The 18,979-nt window shown below is 42.0% G+C and overlaps 1 protein-coding gene across 2 annotated transcripts in view; it reads left to right on the top strand.

Annotated features, from left to right (window-relative positions):
- Positions 1 to 18,979, top strand: part of LOC110953544 (neurocan core protein-like) — a 50,726-nt gene that overhangs the window by 29,556 nt on the left and 2,191 nt on the right. For both annotated transcript variants that reach the window (XM_051953211.1, XM_022197614.2), the window contains exons 12-19: positions 1,037 to 2,152; positions 7,254 to 7,370; positions 12,733 to 12,846; positions 15,866 to 15,917; positions 16,120 to 16,226; positions 16,591 to 16,673; positions 17,164 to 17,308; positions 18,336 to 18,518. In XM_051953211.1, the coding sequence (XP_051809171.1) occupies positions 1,037 to 2,152; positions 7,254 to 7,370; positions 12,733 to 12,846; positions 15,866 to 15,917; positions 16,120 to 16,226; positions 16,591 to 16,673; positions 17,164 to 17,308; positions 18,336 to 18,518 (1,917 nt within the window). The remainder of the gene's footprint in view (positions 1 to 1,036; positions 2,153 to 7,253; positions 7,371 to 12,732; positions 12,847 to 15,865; positions 15,918 to 16,119; positions 16,227 to 16,590; positions 16,674 to 17,163; positions 17,309 to 18,335; positions 18,519 to 18,979) is intronic.

Here is an 18,979-nt window from a genome sequence, read left to right as displayed (position 1 = left end):
AAATTGCATGAAATGGATGATACAAACTAGATATCTAAAGCAGGCTGTGTGAGAATTAAAATGGCGTTATAGTGACAATACAGAACCGTATCGATTAATTTTATTTTCATGTTTTTGGTGCTGTCTATTCTCATCAGTGTGGTATATGTTCTACGGGAATTTCTTCAAATGTTGGCATGAATGTTCACATGAACTCAATGATGAGCTAATTAAATTTTGGTGGTCAAAGGTCACCTCACAAAACAGCTCATTTTTGGTCGTAATTCAAGAGTTCATGCACTAATCAAGACAAAATGTCACACACGTGTGTCTGGATAAATGATGAAGTGATGGCATTTTATATTCAATAGGTTTAAGGTCAAGTCTGGACAGACATGAATGTAAACTCCAACCTGACAAGGTGGTAATTCCAGTTTAACTTTAATAAATTTGAGTAAATGATCTTTCTTTGTATTCAGGCACTTCTGAAGTCAGATTTAATAGAGGTATCAGAAAAAATCATGGTACTTTTGTGGTAATTATGACTCACATGTTGACATTTACAAATCAGAAACTATGTTGTGACATGAGCACAGCGTAATATTTTGAAAGCTCACATTTACACAGTCTGATGTCGCTCACCTGTCCACCCGCCTTTGTAACTGTAATATATTTTTATTTCTTCATCTGTCCTCTACACACACTATTCTCTGGTTACGTTTGTCCCAGACTTCAGTGTTTAACATGATATAGAGGAAAATGTTCAGCACCATCAAGACCTTTTCTTTCAGTGTTTTTCTTCTTGTTGTCCTCAGAGCTTTGCCAGCTGGTGTTGCTAATATTGAAGTGAAGATGCTGCTGTTGCAGTGATAGAGAAAAACAGCTGACAGAAATCCCAGACAGCTTAGAAGAGTTTGTTTTGCTGCCTTTGGCAAAGTGGAGAGAATCCATAAGATGATTTTCACTTTGTCTTTTGAACCGTTCTCTCTGTCTGCTATAATTGCACTCCTGACTTTCCCTGTTTTTCTCTTTGTGTTTGTTTTTGCAACCCGCACAGGTTTGTTTACTTGGGAAAGTTCATGGTTCACCAGCCCCTCGAGGGAGAGCACCCCACCAGCCAGCGAAGATTCACCCACTCATCTGGCATCCACTCTGACTGCCTCCTCCAACTCCATGACTGCAGAGAGCACCAAGAGCTGGGAAAGCTCAGAGACGTCCACCTCCTCCAGCCCTGCGCCTGAAATCACCTCTTCTGCCGGGGAAACCTGGATCCGGGTTGAAGCGGAGACCACGACCCAGCCGAGCGACAGGAGGGAGGAGACGGTGACCTCCAGAGCCAGCGGGAGAGGAAGAGGAAGGGGGAAGAAGAACAGGGGGGAGGACAGAAGCAGAGGGGAAGACAGGGGGAGGGGAGAGGAGAAGGGGAAAGCAGATGAAGAAGGGAGCGGTGAAATTACTGGTGCAGAGGCCAAAGGTGAGATACAAGTCTCACGCCGACCAGTTGGAACAAGCAAACCCAGAGAAAGATCCAGAGAAAGATCCAGAGAGAGGGGTCACAGGAAAGGGCAATCCACCACCACCACAACCACAACCACCGCCGCCACCAGCACTCTGGAGGCCACAGTTTTGACCGTAACTGGAACAGAAAGTGACTTTTCTGCATCTGCTTCACCAACAACAGAAAGCTCCTCCCAGACGGCATCACTAGAACCAACTCAAGCCCCGTCTTCATCTCCGTCCACCTCACCATTCTTCTCTCAGTCATCTCTGCCCGAATCCCAGTCCATCGTCCCGTCTTTTTCCTCTTCCTCCCCCCCATCTCCAACCACTTCCTCACCTCCATCCCCTTCCCAAACCCCGTCCTTCTCACCCTCACCGTCATCACCTCCTTCCCCGTCACAGACTGCCGGACTGGGAGTCTCTACTCCGTCTCCCCTCTCAGACAACCAGGACAGCCTCTTTGACCCGTCCACGTTGCTTCACTTGGTCCCAGTGGAGAAGGCGGTTGTGAACGGCTCTCTGGATTTTCCACCGTCGCTGTCCGGACCCACAGATGAGGAGGAGCCCACTTGGTCGCATGCCGTGGGGTCCGGGGCCCTTTTACCCGGCAACATGGAGGAAGAAAGCAGCAGAGGAGGCGCCAACATCAGTACCACAACTCTCAGCCCTGCAGGTAAGCATCACATGTCTTCATCAGATTGTGTTTAAAGCACAATTTGGCAAAACAGCATCAGCAGTGAGGCAGGCATAGTTTAAACACACTCGCTGGTTATTGAGTCTTATTCGGGAGAGAAAACAAAGGCAAGCCATGAGAGGATTATCCAAACTTTCTGCTCTAACAGTCCATAGCTGTTTCTGTCCCGCCTGTCTGTTTTATCTGTGACCTATTGTACTCAGAATAGCAAGCACTTGTGCCTTCTGTGAGTGATTATTATGGACTTTGAGTTAGCTCACTGTCCTTTTTTTTTCCTCCAACAAAAGTGCTTCTGATTTTCTGGCCAAAATATCATCTTGTCTGCTGCTTCAACATTTTGTGGGAGTCTAATTTCTGCTGTCTCACCATCTCTGTGCCTTCAGTGGCCGGACTTATTTGTTACACATCAGCTTCGTGCGAGAACTGTAGCAATGTGGACTGTAAGGCGAATGTGATGAGGAAATGTGCTTATTTTTTATTGTCTTCTTAGCTAACTTTCTCTTATCCATGTTGACAAATTACCCGGTTGTGTTCATAGATGCTGAGTGTGGAATGAGAGTTGCATTAACTGGAGTTGATCTATGTTCGGATGTTCTTTAACCCTCGTGTTGTCCTGTGTGTCAAATTGACTCATTTTAAAATTTGATGATGTAGGAGAAAAAAAATATTTTCACAGTGAAACTTCTGATGTCTCCTTTGTTGCTTAGTTCAACATTTTTGGGAAATGTTTTAACATTTTTTGGTGGAAAAAAGAAATGTTAAAAATGTTTATTAAGAACATTCACAAAAAAATCAAACAAGATCCAGCAAAATTCAGTGATTTTTTTTGTCATTGTTCTTGAAGAAAATATTAGAAGTTTTCCTGATATATACATATATATATGTAATCACTTTAGATATTTTTGGGTTTGTTTTGGAAGATTTTTACTAATTTTTTTGAAAATATTTACAAGAATTTTCTTGCCACATTTGGGGGATTTTTTTAGTTTAAAATAAAACTTTTAAGGGAAACTTTTAAGGAATCATTGGAATTTTCTTCCTGAAGGTTTTGTAATTTTTCAGAAATTTGGGGAATTTTTTTGCTGAATTTTAGGATTTTTTTCAGACAAGGAAACAATATTTTTTGGTGCCCGTAAATGAGGACAACAGGAGGGTTAAAGCTGCAATGACTGATTGTTTTGCCACTTGTGGGCAGGAAATTAAATTGGAAACATTGACATATCACCTGTTAAGCCGATGGAGAACTTGTCGGCAAAAAGTTGCTTATTGAGATGTTTTGGAGCAACATTAGCTTTCATTTGGAGTTGTGTTTCTGATCCAGTGGTCCCAATCACTGTCTATTAGCTCTGCTTTTGGCCTCCAACTCACACTGTTTGTATTTCAGCTGCACTTTGCTGGAGGAGTTGTGTTGCTATAGCATTCATTTTGTAGATTATTATTGTGCTGGAACATTCCTCCTCTGCCAAACTTCCACCGTAATTTTGTGATGCAGAATTTTCATCCTTTTTAATTTGACATCTATAAATCTATCATCACCCAAACACATTTTGCAATCATACAGCCTCTTGTTATTATACTTCCACCTCCGTGCTTCACTGTCAGGTCGTCCTGACCAGGTTCACACCAAACATGTCCGACCCTGTCTTAGCTGAACAAATCTACCTTGACCGTCCCGCGCTCCATCAGGCATCTTTTCATGTTGTTTAGCAAACTCTAATCTTGCAGTTTTGTGCCGAGAGAGACCGAGTTTTTTTTCTTGGACACTGTTCACAGATGCTGATGTTGTGCAACGACCTTCACGCTGTCTGAGCTCCCACAGAAACTTTGATTTTGCAGATAACCTCTGTGCCAAGTCTGACACATTTGCCTGTCTGTTTTTTCTGGAGCTAGATTTTGAAACCAGCTCGCTGTCTGTGGTGTCATTTTAGCTGGACAGAAACTGTGGCTCTCATTAGTGGTAAAATGGCTCATTCTATACCTCCTGATTACTGCTGCAGCTGTGTTTCCACTGATTTTAAGCTGTTCACAAATTCCTCCTGTATCCTTCTCTATTTTGGTGAAGCCTTATGGCATTTCCATTTTTTTTAAGGATTCCTTTGGTAATTGTATTCCATGTGGAGCCATGATACAGACATGCAGATAGATTGAGATAGTCGCAGGTAATTTTTTTATAATTGTGTTCAAGCAATTAGGCTAATTGGAAATTTCAGGTGCCCTCAATTTTGTTTCACTAATGACAGATTCTCTACTTTCCGTGTCAGTGATTACTTTTGTTGCATTGAATTTGTACTTTGAAGCAGCTGTATATTATAAAATAGTCTTTCTCAAGTATTTGTTTTTAATTGTCCGTGGAAAGTGATACGCTTTGTCAACTTAAAAAGACCGCATTTGTAGAGTGGTGATACAATTTAGAGCAGTTTGACATTTAGTTGATATTGACTTCTACTTTGTGTTGTATTCGTTGTAGTAAGGTCTCACAAATGGCTCCGTTCAGTGTTTTCGTAGCCAGTAGAAATGTGAGTAGAAACCACAGAAATAAGGCCCTGGTTGTAAAAAAAAAAGGTAATTATCTTTTGAGAATGCCTTTTCATTTCTTTTCCTGTGACCTTGCCACTGGCTTGTGAATTCAAAGATTCGCTGTGTTTTTTCCACATCTATGTATCTTTTACTCCCACCATCAGCAGACTCCACATCCCTGCACATACACAATCCGATGATTAAGTCTGCAGCACAGTACATGTGAGTGAAGCTCCTGGCTGGCCACCTACTTTTTTTTTTTTTTTTTTTTTTTGCTTGATAATGAGAGCACATACAGGAAACATCCTATCACTGAGTGCTGGGAAGCCCCTTGGGCATCATGCTATCATACATTTCTATGGTGATTTATTCTTCCTCCCTTTGAAAGCAGCTCATGTCAGCGGCAGGCATGGTGAGGCTCCTGCTCCGAGTGTGAGGAGTCTGCGGATGGAAAACAGCTGTAAACTGTATCGACAAGAAGCCGAGGGCAACCATCTGGGCTGCTGGTGCACAGTACGAGGGCTGATTGATTGACTGAGAGACCCTGGAGTCATGCAGGCAGAAGGCCATAAACACACAAACATGCTCTGATATCTCTGCTACACAAACAATAGAGGTGGATGGATGCGCTTGCAGGAGATTGGAACAGAATAATGGCTGTCAGCTTACATCTCTTTCTCATGCGCACATTCTGAGCTCCAGCTAAGTCCCTGGTGGCTCCGGTTTCATGGTGGTGGTCAGTATTTGCTCTCCTGACTGGATCACAGAGCACTTCATCAGTCAGTTCAATCAATGAGTGAGCAGAGAAAATGAGAGCCTGAGGTTGGATTCAAGGACCTTGAAGAACAAAGCACTACCACAGAGCGAGCTTCTTTGCTTAGTATTGTGTTTTTAGACAGATTTTGTGAAGTCCTCTGTAGCATTTAAATTATAATCAGTCTCTTTGTTTCCACCTTTCTCTTTGTGCTCTCCTGCCTTCACAAATACGAGCTCCGACTTGTGAGGCCGGCAGTGTTCATCCGTAAATCACATTTCCTAGATAACCCATATTTTCTCTGTGTCTGTGATTACTTGAAGCTGTGTGTGACGTGCGGATTAATACTTACAGGTATCTCAGCGTTGCCGCAGCAAAGTATTATCCCCTAACTGTCCTATCTCTGTAAACTTATTAGTCGGATTTTTTTTTGCTGTTGCCAGCTTATTGTTGTTTGTAGCGGTGGTGTCAGCCGCTGAGCAGAGCGAGGGACAGTCCACTCTGTCAGCTCCTTCTACAGACTATTGATTTTTCTGCACCGCTCGCTTTAATGAACGGCCAATCGCACAAGGTTTATCTTTCGCACTCGCACACGCACATGCACACGCCATAGTAAATCTGCTTGTCATAACAGTTGATATTTGTCAAGACGTGCCATGACCTTGACTGATGCAGAGGGGGCAAGTGCAGGTTGGGCCAGACTGCTGTACATTAAATGAAATGCATGGCTGGTTTTAGCACCTGACTTCAGCAGAATTCAAAGCATGAGCAGACGTGGGAGTATAGATCGCGAAATTTATCATAGACTCGCAGCCATTGTGGAATCTTGCTCTGTACAGGAGTCCTTTTTGATTGAAAACCTTCAATCTTCTCTTTGTCCCTGAACCTTTATTTCGCCCTGACAGTAATTCAGAAGATGTGAGCTTGAGATGCCCGCTTCTGGTTAGTTATTGAACAGGCTCGGCCTCGGGGCTAATCATAGCCGGGGTATTGATTTTCGCTCATCGCACCATGTAAACACAAACACACAAGCCTGCACACACACACAGACATGCACAGTGTCAACCTCGCACACACACACACACACCACCCCCTCCTGAGCAGCCCTCGGTGTCACAGAGAGAGCTGGCAGAACAAAGACTCCCACAGCCGAGCTTTTGCGGCCAGAACGGACGAATGGCGGTTTTTCAAAGACCTTAAGTTGCTATAATGAGCGGCTCAGGGGAGAAACACGTGGTGGTGTGTCAATTGATATGGAAATTTGTAACTGTGGACGGGGACCACACACACGCACACATTTAGGGAGTGAATAGCCGGGCCGAGGCGCTCGCTGGTGGGTCTGCTCGTTTCTGTTGAGGATGGCTAATGTCTGAAGTTCTCACGCTGCCCGCTACGCTCGCTGGAGTGAGCCAAGGCTTGCTTTCCATATGGTAACCATGACAACTGTGGCTGTGAGTGGATGGCGAGGTTGAGGCTCTCTGGCTTCTGATCCCTTTGAAAAGAGACGGAGTGTGAAATGGATATGCACGTGTTGTAACCGCTGGTTTTGGCTGAGCTGCGCTGATGGAAAATTAGAGCGGCGTGTTTTACTGAGTCATACACTGATTTTTTTTTTTTTGTTGTTGTTTTTTTGTGTCCAAAATCTGAGCAGGGGGGGAAATAAGTATTTTCAGCTTAGAAACATCTGCTTCGTTCTTGCCAAAACACCAAAAACATTATAGAAAACATTCTCGCTTACAGTATCACCAATTAACTGCATTGTTCTCCCGACTGCACCCCCTCTCCCCATCTGTTGTCCGTCCCTTTCAGCTGAGGTGGAGCCCTGCGTGACAAACCCGTGTCTGCACGGAGGAAAGTGCCTTCCACAGGGAACGGGCTACAGCTGCTACTGCCCACAAGGATACACTGGGGAGAACTGTGAGATTGGTGGGTGATGCTCACACGTACACACTCACACATCCCACACAGGCACGCACGCAGACATAATGAAGTCAGCCCGGCATCTGTCTCTAACAATGGCTTAACGGCCTATTTGTAGGTCAGAGGTCAAGCTGTCCGTCACAATGTGAGGGGAGGTTGAGGTCTAAAGGTTATGTTCAGACGGTGAGAGTTAGGAGATGCATTTCCTCAAGGTCAAACTGAGAGCTTTCACTTGTAGGATTTTTATTTTGCACAATAAACTTCCTTGCTAAAGTACTGTAACGCAGCAGCAAAAGGAAAATACGCACATATACATATTTCTGCTGAAGGATGCATGACCTAGATAATGGTCGCATAGAAGAATCAGCTCAACAGTTCTCTAACCATTCTGAACTCCTAATGATGGGTGTGAGGTGTGACTGCATTATGACGACTCCAGATGAAGTTTTTATTAATAATAAAAATGAACATTTACAGTCAAACCTGTGCCTGAAACTATGGATTGCAGCAAATATGCTCTGCATTAATTCAAAACAGTTGTGTGTTCACAAAGCGAAGATATAAACTATATTTAAAAGTGCCGACATGCAGGATAAATATAGCTTACTGTTGAGTGTGCAGCTGAGTGACAGTGTTGTCCCATAATGCAATGCACAATGGAGATGAGAAGCTGCTTACAGCTGAAACAATAGATTGGCGGTGGCTGCGAATCAACTCTAAAAACAATCACACAAATCTTTAATATTAAATCTGAGAAAAAACGTTTTGTGAAGTGCCATGGACAGCAGCTTCCAAAGTTGTACTGTAAATGTGAGTATAAAATTGTATATATAATAGTGGTAAATAGTACAGAGTTCATATTGTAATGAGTGAGTTTGTTGGAGGGATTTGGGACATAATTCAAGACTTTCAAATTAGGAAAACAATAGATATAAAGTGAGGATAAAGCGGTGTATAGAGGATGGATAGATATAAAGTCACTTGAGCCATAGACTGTTTCTAAAAGATGCCTTCAAGTCTAGCAAAAAAAAATTAATAAAAAAAAGAAAAATTAAATTACTTATTTGACTGCATTCTTTCTAACTTCCAACAGGGGGTGTTTAAATGTTTAAGAAAATAAAACGACTTCTCACAGGGTTTGCTACCTCAGTAAACATCTCCGAAATGAGTTTATGGTCTCAATCACCAATTTAAAGTCTCCTTCAATACAGCATGATGTTTATTTTGTAAGTTATGGCCAAATTTAGAATAAAATAGACGATGAAACCACTTGTCAGTTACATTCATCCTTCACTTGCCAAAACACCAACATGATAAATTCAGAACTTTCTTTTTTAAAGCAGTAGTCCATTAACCATTGGTTGGCTTCACGTCCATCTTTTTTATACATTCTGTGGGCATGATGGTGAACACGACATGCATAATAATGGAGCCATGAAACCAGATCATCTAAATGGACTGCAGCATTGATGTCAATAATCACACCTGTGCTTGTGAATGTTTATTTCAACAATGTGGTGAATTCCTTGCTCTAATTTGCTCAAATATGACAAAATATCGGTATAGATTTCCAAAGTTATATTAAGATTCTGTGCATTCATATTGTGATAGAATACTGTGCACATCCAGCTGCATTTTAAATGAAAAGCTTGTGAGCCTCGTCGAGTCCCTCCACATCCCAAAGTAGACACCAGAGACATCTCTGCACAGGTGCCGTGACACTTTGACACTCAGGTATAAATCTGTCTTAGGGGTCCTAATTTGTTCATTAACACCTGTTCAGCTCATTAGGCAGCCATTCCTCAAGGAAGCGAACACATCATGAATAAATCAGCCACATACAGTAGCGTTTTTATCTGCATTCAAAGTCCTGCTCGGGCTGTGAACGCTCAGCGCTTGCTAAGTTTTGCGTGTTCAGAATCACAGAGAGATGGACGGACAGACAATCAAACTGACAGGCAGCAGCTGATGCGTGGGTATGGTGCTAGGCTTTGTTATGGATTTGCAGAATTTGCAGTATTATCTCTCTGAAGAGCAACTTCCCCCTCTGCATAATGGATGAGAGGGACAATGGGATCAGACTTTTCGTACCGAACAACAAAGAGCTGGACTGATTTTAATGGAGGACAGAGCTGGTGGTGTGTGTTAAACTGTATGTGTTTAACCGTGAACTTTCTCATCTTAAGGTCACCCAAGGTCACCATGCTCATAATAAGGAAAAGGGCAGTTTCATATTTATCTTTTTAAAATGTTATATGTTAGGTTTCTGTATTAGTGTCCTCATTCAACCTGTATTTCTGTGACGAGTCTGAGGTCTGAGCCACTGCTTGTTCAAGGGCAGCTCTTTTCTCCACTTGATAAAGAACAGAAAAAATAACAAAGTGAATAAATGTGAAAAAAAACAATCCTCCGTCACTATGTAAAGAGACCAGACTTTTTGACTAAACAAACATCTTTTCGCTAAACTTTTCCTCACAACATTTGAATTCTATTAGACTGAACTGCACATACATGAGTTATTTTGACCCTCTGAACCCTAAGTAAGTTGTGGCCATTTTTTCCTCCAGTCACATTTTTCTCACTGTAGGATCATTTTCACTGCAAAAATAAAGTCCTGAACCTCTATGGAAGCAGTACAACCGTTGCAAGAAGTAGAGGGAAGTCAAGAATGTCTTGATGCTGTACGTCAAAGTTAGAATGCCATCAATCCTAAAAAATACAAAAGCAAAAGTTGAATTTCTTTGATGATCAAAAAATAGAAAATACTTCAAATCAGCAGATTATAAATACTGTGGGAAAATGATGAGCCTGCAGTATGTTTCTGTACTAATCCATTAATAGTCCTCAGTACACACAGCCTGCAGTTCAGCAGAGTTCAGCTGAAAAGTCCTTGAGCTTTTGTCATGATACTATTGGTCATAGCTGAGTCACTGATTGGTTCCATTATAGCTCTGAGAAGTGTAGATTTTTTGTTTTATTTTATTTTTTAAATAAATGTGCTTAATGAGCTTCACAGTGGCTTGGTGGTTAGCACTGCTAGCACTGTTTTGCACAGCCTGTCCTCAAACAAAAACGACCACATAGGTCGTCTGTACACGCCCGTATTATGACCCAGTGTTACGTTTTGATGTATGCGACCTCTAGCGGTTGAGTAAATATCGACACTCTGGAGTCGCAGGTGAAACGTCATCATGAACAAACTTTTATCTAAAACTATCCCTGTCCCTATCCCTAACCCTAACCTTAACCATAACCCTAAAAACGTGCTGAGAAAGTGAGAAAAAAGCCGTTTTGCGACGGAAAAGCCGTTTCGCGAATTAAATCCCGTAATGCGTTCGTTTTCCCCGTAGGGGCGCAAACGTTCATACGACCGCATAGGTCATATTCTGGTGCACTGTGCAAACGACCAATGCGGTCGTATGAATATGAGAACTTGTTGGTTTTGCATCCCGGCCTGGGAGCTTTCTGTCAGTGTGGAGTTAACATGCTCTCCCTGTGCATGTGTGGGTTTCTCCAGGTACCGTCTTCCTTCCACAGTCCAAAACATGCTGAGGTTAATTGTAATTCTAAATTGTCTGTAGGCGTGAATAGTGAGTGTGATTGTTTGTCTCTATATGAAGCCCTGTGATCTGTCCAGGGTGTCTGCTGGGATAGACTCCAGCCCCCCTCACAACCCTAATGAGTGATGTATAAATAATGGATGGACTGAAATCTGGTTAGTGCAAAAAAAGTTATTTTTGGCAATTTTGAAAAAGGAGACAAGTGTTTTTGATAAAATATTACAATTTTAAGGTTACATTTGGGTAATTTTCCTAATGAAACTGCACACCATACACTGTTAGTTAAGGAACGGTTAGAAAGTTTCAAATCTTGACTTTTTTTTGTTTTTGATTTTCCAATTCCTACACATCTTGGCCTTGTATGATTTAAACAACTGAATCTAATTATCAAAGATGGTATTTTTAGGAAATCTGAGATCTGAAGTAGACTTTTAAACTGATATTTGATCTCCCACATGCACATTGCTTCACTGAGGATAACTTTTAACGAGTTGGAAGAGTGAGAAATCTTAAAAGAAGGAGCATTAGTATAAATCTCTGGATTTGGACTTTGTGAAAGTCCTCAACAAGCTGCCTCATTTTCTCTCATTCATCTTGAAAGAGCTACCATTTTTACAAACAGATAAGCAACCTCTGCTGCCAGATTAAAGTGAGATCATTTATTTTTAATCCTTAGCAGCACCAAAAGTAGGAACATTGGATTTTACAAAAAGACTCAAAAACAATCTGACTTAGTCTCACACCAGTAGTCTGCAACATACTTCACTGACCAACCACAAGTTAGGCCAGATTAAAAATGAATCCCTCTGCAGCCAGAACTAAGTGTGTCCAGTGATGACAGTCTGAAATGTGAAAATCTTGGATAAGGCTAAAGGTCAGTCGAGTTTGATCTGTCTGACACTTTTAGCTCTTCGCAGCCACTGACCTTTCTCACCGTTCAGATTTTTGCTCGGAACTAAGTAACCATTAAGATGTGAGGAAACACTCTGAAGTGAGTTTGAACGTGTAAGTAGCTTTCTTTTTGCGCTCTCGCTGTGAGTTTTAATAGATTTGTGCAGTCCTGGGGTGTATCTATTATTCTGGGTTCCAAAAAAAACCCACAGTGCTGAAAGAAGATTACATGCCCTCCATTTACAATGATAAAGTGATACTTTATTGATCCCTGTGGAGAAATGTTCCTTTTGCCTGCCTTTTTTCTTTTTTTCAAACAGCGGGGTTAGAGAGCATAGATAGCCGCAGAGCAGCAGCCCTGGAGCTGGCAAAGATTTCGGTTGTTGCTGAACGCCTTTCCAGCTTGGAGGAAGTCTCATCAACCAAATTTATATCTGTTTTTCAACTGCATTACAGGAAAAGCAATGCAATATGCAGGCTGCTTTTTCTTCGTCATGCAGTTGTCTGTAAATGGAGACAATGGACAGAGACAAAAGAATAAATTAGACATACATAAAGCCAACTGTAAGCTCTGTAAACGCATAAAAAGGAAGGTAATAACACTCCAAAGGCTTTTAGAGTGTCTTCCTGTGTGAGAGGATGGGGATAAATAAGGAATGTAAGGGGGATTAGGCTGTCTGTATTCTCCTCACACCCTGTTTGAATTATGATAATGTTCTCACCAACAAGGACACATTTCAGTGTTTAAAGCAGAACTAATAACCAGCTCATTTTGTGTGTCGGAACCTGAATGGAAGCTCACACAGTTTGTGTTTTCTCTGTGTGAACAACATCCCTTCATCAGAATACGTTCTTTAAATCTGAGCCCTAATGAGATCTGCGTCCCGTCTGTTCTCGCTGCTTTTTCTCCCTCGCAGATGTTGACGACTGCCAGTCCGAGCCTTGTGAAAATGGAGGCACTTGCATCGACAAGATTGATTCATTCCTCTGCCTTTGCCTGCCCAGCTACGGAGGAGACACGTGTGAGAAAGGTGAGAGGCAGAATAAAGTGGCGCGCACTCGTAGATAAATAACAGATTACTCCGAGGCGTTGTGAGATGAATTATCACACGTTTGTTGATGACATGAAATGCTGCCGGACTGTGTAGCGCCAACAAAATCATTGCATTGTGGCGTGTGCAGCCACAGCGGTGAACCTATTAAGATCCCCAGTCATCTGATACTCGCTGTAAAAGGTTTGTTGCTAACCGTGCTGCTGGTGGAAATAATCCTGATCAGTGTGCAGCGTCTGTTACCGCTGTATGTCAAAACACAATATCACCAGGCTGCATCTCTTCACAGCTATCAGAGGATGTATCTGTGTGTCTCACAGGCCCGCAGGGTGACAAACATAAACTGAATCTACTGCGTGCAAAAAAGACACATACACCATTTTCTAAGCATCAGTTGCTATTTGCACATTTAAAGTCAACGTCTCTCATGCAAACACATTCCTATACGAGTGTGTAGTGGACTGTAAGAATCAAAGACATTAGTTTATTGTGTTTGGTGTGAGAGCAATACTATTTTATGGTTCAAGATTGTATTTTATCTGAAACCTAAGCAGTTTATGGGCTGTTTTTCACTCCTGTCACGTTTTTTCCACACTCCAGGCTCATTTTTCACTGCAATTTAAAGTCCTGAATCTCTACGGAATCAGCACAACCATGGCTAGAAGTAGAGAAAGATCTGCAAAAAAAGGCTTTTGTGCAGTATCGCAAAGTAAATCAGGAAAAAAGTAAAAGTTTAAAGTAAAGTTTTTTTTAATTTATTTTAACAAAAATGTAAAAAATATGCAACATTTTGTGCCCACAGGCGACTACATACTACAGATGTTTTTCTACTTGCATTTTTTAAAAATCCGCTTCCATACCTGTCCCCTCTATGCTCTGTGCAAACACTGCCTGCAGTTCAGCCGAGTCCAGTTAAAAAGCACCTGAGATATTGTCACATTACTGCCATTTTTTAATGAGACATGCAGAGTAAAGTGATTTTAATGAAAAATCATTGTTTTAAGCTTGATTTGGATACTTTTTCCAATACAACTTAACAGATGACTAGAACGAAGATTGTTGGAAAACTGAGAATTTGATCATTCCTCCTGTTTTTAATGTTTTTTTTCTATGATAATTATGGTAATTTTTTAAAAAATGTAACATGCCTTTCAAACCTGGCAGCAGCTTTTGGCGTTTAGAGGTTTAAAGGTCCTCTGTTGAGGTTTCTGAAAAGAGACCAAAGCTATGTTTGCACTGAATGTTTTTTCACAGTGAGATCTTCCTCCTTCTTCTGTGTTCCAGTTTGCACATAACCTGATTTATTGGCACATTAATACCCCCAACTGTTGATTAGGCTAAACTACAGCCCTATGCCGGGCTGCTTTCTTAATCCCACCCTTGCTGAATTTCTGACCATTCACGCCCACATAATATAGAGCTCCATTGATTTTGTGTCTTCTTTGGTCCCACAGGGAAAACACATTATTTTAGATTGTAATTTTAATGTATTACTCCGTCGTATCTTTCAGTGTAGTGAAATTACAATTACATTCATAAGAATTAGCTAGCGTGGGGCAGTAGGTACCGATTTAACACATTTCTTGATAACATTTTCTTTCATATATGCAGGAAAAAGTGTTTTATCTTTAAATGAGATGTTACTTTGACCCAGGAGAATGGAGCAGGTGTCACCTTTATCCAGAGGTGGCAGATTTGTCCCTCCTGTATATTAATAATTTTGCACATATGCTGCAAGAAAGTCAAAATCTTTTCCATCTTTGTTATTAACAGCTGAGAAATTTGTCTAAATGTATTTTCAGCTTAATTTATTATCTCTATTGTCCTGGGAAACACTAAGCAGGGATTCCCATTTTATTTTTTGACCGTCCAAAGGTAAAACCCAATGCAGTTTTCTCATATAAACATTTGCTGTTAATAATGTGTTTTTTCTTTCAAATACATCTTCTGAGGAGACGGTATACAATATAAAAGCAAGCAGAACTTGGAGGACATTTTTTGTAAAACATGAAAAAGCCAGAGGAAACAATTGATTCGGAAAAGTTCTCTCTAAAGCTTCTCCCTGTTTCCAGCCTTCATGCTCAAGTAAAGTAAGTAAAAATCAGTCAGAATCGAGGCTGGGGAGGCAGAGAAACCAATCAGTGAAATCGAGCTGGCAGATGCGAAGCTTTGTTTCTAAATATAAACCAGGCTAAGCGAGGACTGAACTGGCTGGAGGTAAAATAGTTTGATGCGGGCAATCTAATATAGAAAAAAATAAAATCTGAAGGTAATCATCGAGGCGTGGGGCAGCAATCAACCCAGAAATACTCGGCGCTCGTCTGTCCATAACTCAACAAAAAAAGGGGAGGCAATCTAATCTCATGAGTATGTGCATTGTGAATAATAAACACAAACACAGAGGCAAAATTCACGAGTGTCTCTGTGGCACTAACCGCCCCCCATACACCCTCTGTAACACACACACACACACATGCTGATTCATCACCTCACTGGCTTTAGCTTTAGCCACCTCCAGCTCCAGATCTCTCCTCCTCGTGTGTGTGTGTGTGTGTGTGTGTGTGTGTGTGTGTGTGTGTGTGTGTGTGTGTGTGTGTGTGTGTGTGTGTGTGTGTGTGTGTGTGTGTGTGTGTGTGTGTGTGTGTGTGTGTGTGTGTGTGTGTCGTGCACTGGTAGTAATGAGGATTAATGAATATCTAACCTTTGCAGTTATAAATGATTCCTCAGACCTTGGTGTTATTAATGAATACCAATCGTGCAGAGAGAGGGCCACATGTGCTGCGAATTGAAAATGAGCCTGTGTAATTACAGTTGGTGTATTTAGCTTCTCGAGATGCCAGAGTCATATATTTTAGTCTTTATTTGCCAAATGAGACGGAACACTTCAGCTTCCTCTCTGCTCACATCCTATCCAGCCTTATTTTAATCTTACTCCAGCCTTAACTATGATTTTAGGAGGAATTCATTCAACCTCTCCCACTTCCTCTCCTCTTTGCAGACATCGAAGGCTGCGAACATGGCTGGAGGAAGTTCCACGGCCACTGCTACAGGTAGGAATGACGCAAAACTCACTGCGCTGTGCAAATAAGTGCAGTCCCATTATTGCTACCTGCAGCCATAGGTGACTCATCTATATGCATTACTCTTCATTATCCCTGACATACTTACCGTACCGCTCTGTACTATTTAAACTTGTCTCGCTGCATTATATATGAAATATGTATTTTCCACTTTCGCTGCGTCTTCCCACAGGTACTTCACCCACAGACACACTTGGGAGGACGCAGAGAAAGACTGCAGAGAGCACAGCGCTCATCTCAGCAGTGTCACCTCAGGCACCGAGCAGGAGTTTATCAACGGTACGTGCGTCTGTTTGTGTTGCTGCTGATTGGGTTTTTATCGAATTTTATACATTTTTCTGAAAAAAAAAGAAGAGGAAAACCCCCTGAAAAGACTCAAATATCAACCAACGCACCCGGGTCTGCAGAGTAAGGAACAAAACGTAAAGGAAAAGCATAAATGTTATATAGTGCAAACAATAAAATTGAAGCATAAAAGTATCTATAAATGTAGTGATTTGTTCATTTACAGTGTAATGAATGGAGAGTGAGGAAGAGGGACATGACAAAATGATGCACAAATTAAATCATGTGGGAAAACAGACAAAAGAATAGATTGATACTGTTATAATTTACCTAAAACAGTTGCTGCTGCTCATTCTAGGTCTCGGTCATGACAACGCCTGGATTGGTCTGAATGATCGCACAGTGGAGGAGGACTTTCAGTGGACCGATGGCAACGATCTGGTCAGTTTTCAGTAGTTCTGCCTCAGAAATCTTCAAAACATGACACTTGTGACTAAAAAAGCAACAACAATCCGACACTGGTGTGGTTTGATCAGACGTAACGAGCCCTGCAATCCATCAACCGGGTTCTGACTGATCTCTGATCTACTCAAACGAGCATCAAAACAGTGTCTCAGATAAAAACATAAATCCTACGTGGAATATGTTGGCAGACAATTTTGTGTTCATGTAGGACCTCATCGCTCCAAAGGGGAATTTTTCTATTTAAAAAAAAAACCTTTTAATTTAAAATTAAAACCGTGTCCTCATTTATGTGCAAAATTCTCATGGGTAATCGTCTAAATTGCTTTAGTGTGAAAATACCGGTGTGAATTTTTTGGGTTTGATTAATAAAAAAACAATGAAAAGAAAAGAGTGAAGGCTTCCAGATTGATAGGACTGATGAATGAAAGCAGATGCAGCTGAAGTGCGTTGTTTGTTTGCCGTGCAGGTGTATGAGAACTGGAGGGAGAGCCAGCCGGATAACTTCTTTGCAGGCGGCGAGGACTGTGTGGTGACCATTGCCCATGAGGACGGCAAGTGGAACGACGTGCCCTGCAACTACAACCTGCCCTACATCTGCAAGAAAGGCACAGGTACTGAAACACTGCTGAACTGAATGCAACCAAACAAATGGCCGCGCTGTATTCACAATAGGTAAAAACATTCAGTTCCTTTAGCAGATTGCTAATAATATTTGCTCTCTTTTGAGAAATTCAAGTCTAGTAAGAAGCTGTCTCATCGTTTCACCGTTGCATAAGCAGTTCAAGACTTTTCCTGTCTTCATATAGTTTAGTTTAACCACTGACCAGATGGACACCTGTTAGTCATCAGTGTTCATCACAGTTCTTTGTGTGTAGAAGATTCTGTCTCACAAAGCATCAGAGGCTGAGCTCAGTATCTCTTTCATGTCATTTGCTCTTTTCCCCCATAAAAGGTGAAAGCAGCAGATGCTCCAAAAATTGACAACAAAAACAAACTTAAGTGAAGCCTGTGATTCAGAATAAAACCTGTATCGATTTTTGAGGGCAACCTCAATCTCTGTCTTCCTCTTATTGGCATCTCTTCCTCCTCTGGCCCCCACCACTTACACTTGTCCGGGCAGCAGAACTGAAGTTGCAGTTATTGCCAATTATTGCACTGTTCACAAATATCGTCTGAAATGGGTTTTTTTTGTGAGACATCCTGCCAGGTTTTCTTGATGATGCTCTCCCACACCTTTCCTCTGGGACGCAGCCAGCCTGAATGCTGTGAGATGTTGTAGGATGGAGGGAGAGCACGCCGAAGACATGGAGGACGGTCAGGAGGCGTTAGAGGAGGAAGCAGGGAGATAAAAGAGGACAGGGAGAGAAGGGATGAAGTAGTTTGAGAGTGTGTGTTTGTCTGGCTGCGGTCTCATGGCTCCGTGGTTTGGCTGTAGCTCCCGTCTGCTGCAGAGACACATTACTTCCCCCGGGCCTCGCACAGCTCCTTCAGTCGGCACATGCAGCAGCAAGGCTGCCATCTGCAGGCAGAACACACCTGCTAATGGTGGAGGGAGATCTTTTACACACTCTTGTATGACACAGATGGATGAGATGTGAAAAAGTACGCTGGTTTAATGCGGATTTTGTCATTTTGCAGTGTTATGTGGGACCCCTCCTGCAGTGGAGAACGCCCATTTGATAGGTCGGCGGAGATCTCACTATGACATCCATTCAGTGGTGCGTTACCAGTGCTCTGAGGGCTTCTACCAGCGCCACATCCCCACCGCACGCTGCCGGGCCGACGGGAGCTGGGAGCGACCCCGGATCATCTGCACAAAGTGTGAGTTTTAGTGTCATGAGGAATGAGGAAATAACACGCAGCTTTAGCATTCCCTCGTTGATGTGATTGTTTTGATTCACCATTTTGTTGGTTTTGAGGCTCGATAATTATAATTCTGTATCACTGTTACAAATTTAGAATTAAATATCACATCTTTACTGTCTTTTCTTCACCCTGCTCCCCAGTTACCACAATTCCAACAGTCCTGCCAGGCTGCCTTTGTATATAATTATTAGTTTTAGCTGCCTTTCCTGCTTAAATGTCACCTAATTTCTGGTCTTTTGATGTTCACAGGAAGTCACAACAGCGTTAGTGCAGCAGTAAAATAGGATTCATTTATTTTAATCATGGAAATTACAGTCAAATCAAAGTGAGGAGAGCAAACGAGGAGCACCCTGGTGGCCGACAACGAACGGCAACCAGCCGGGGAGCTATGTTAAAGATGATTCATAGTCTCTCTC

Source organism: Acanthochromis polyacanthus, chromosome 9, assembly GCF_021347895.1.
Source record: "Acanthochromis polyacanthus isolate Apoly-LR-REF ecotype Palm Island chromosome 9, KAUST_Apoly_ChrSc, whole genome shotgun sequence".
In the NCBI taxonomy this organism is placed as follows: domain Eukaryota; kingdom Metazoa; phylum Chordata; class Actinopteri; family Pomacentridae; genus Acanthochromis; species Acanthochromis polyacanthus.
Note: the sequence above shows the minus strand (reverse complement) of the source record. Positions and strands in the feature narration are given on the sequence as shown.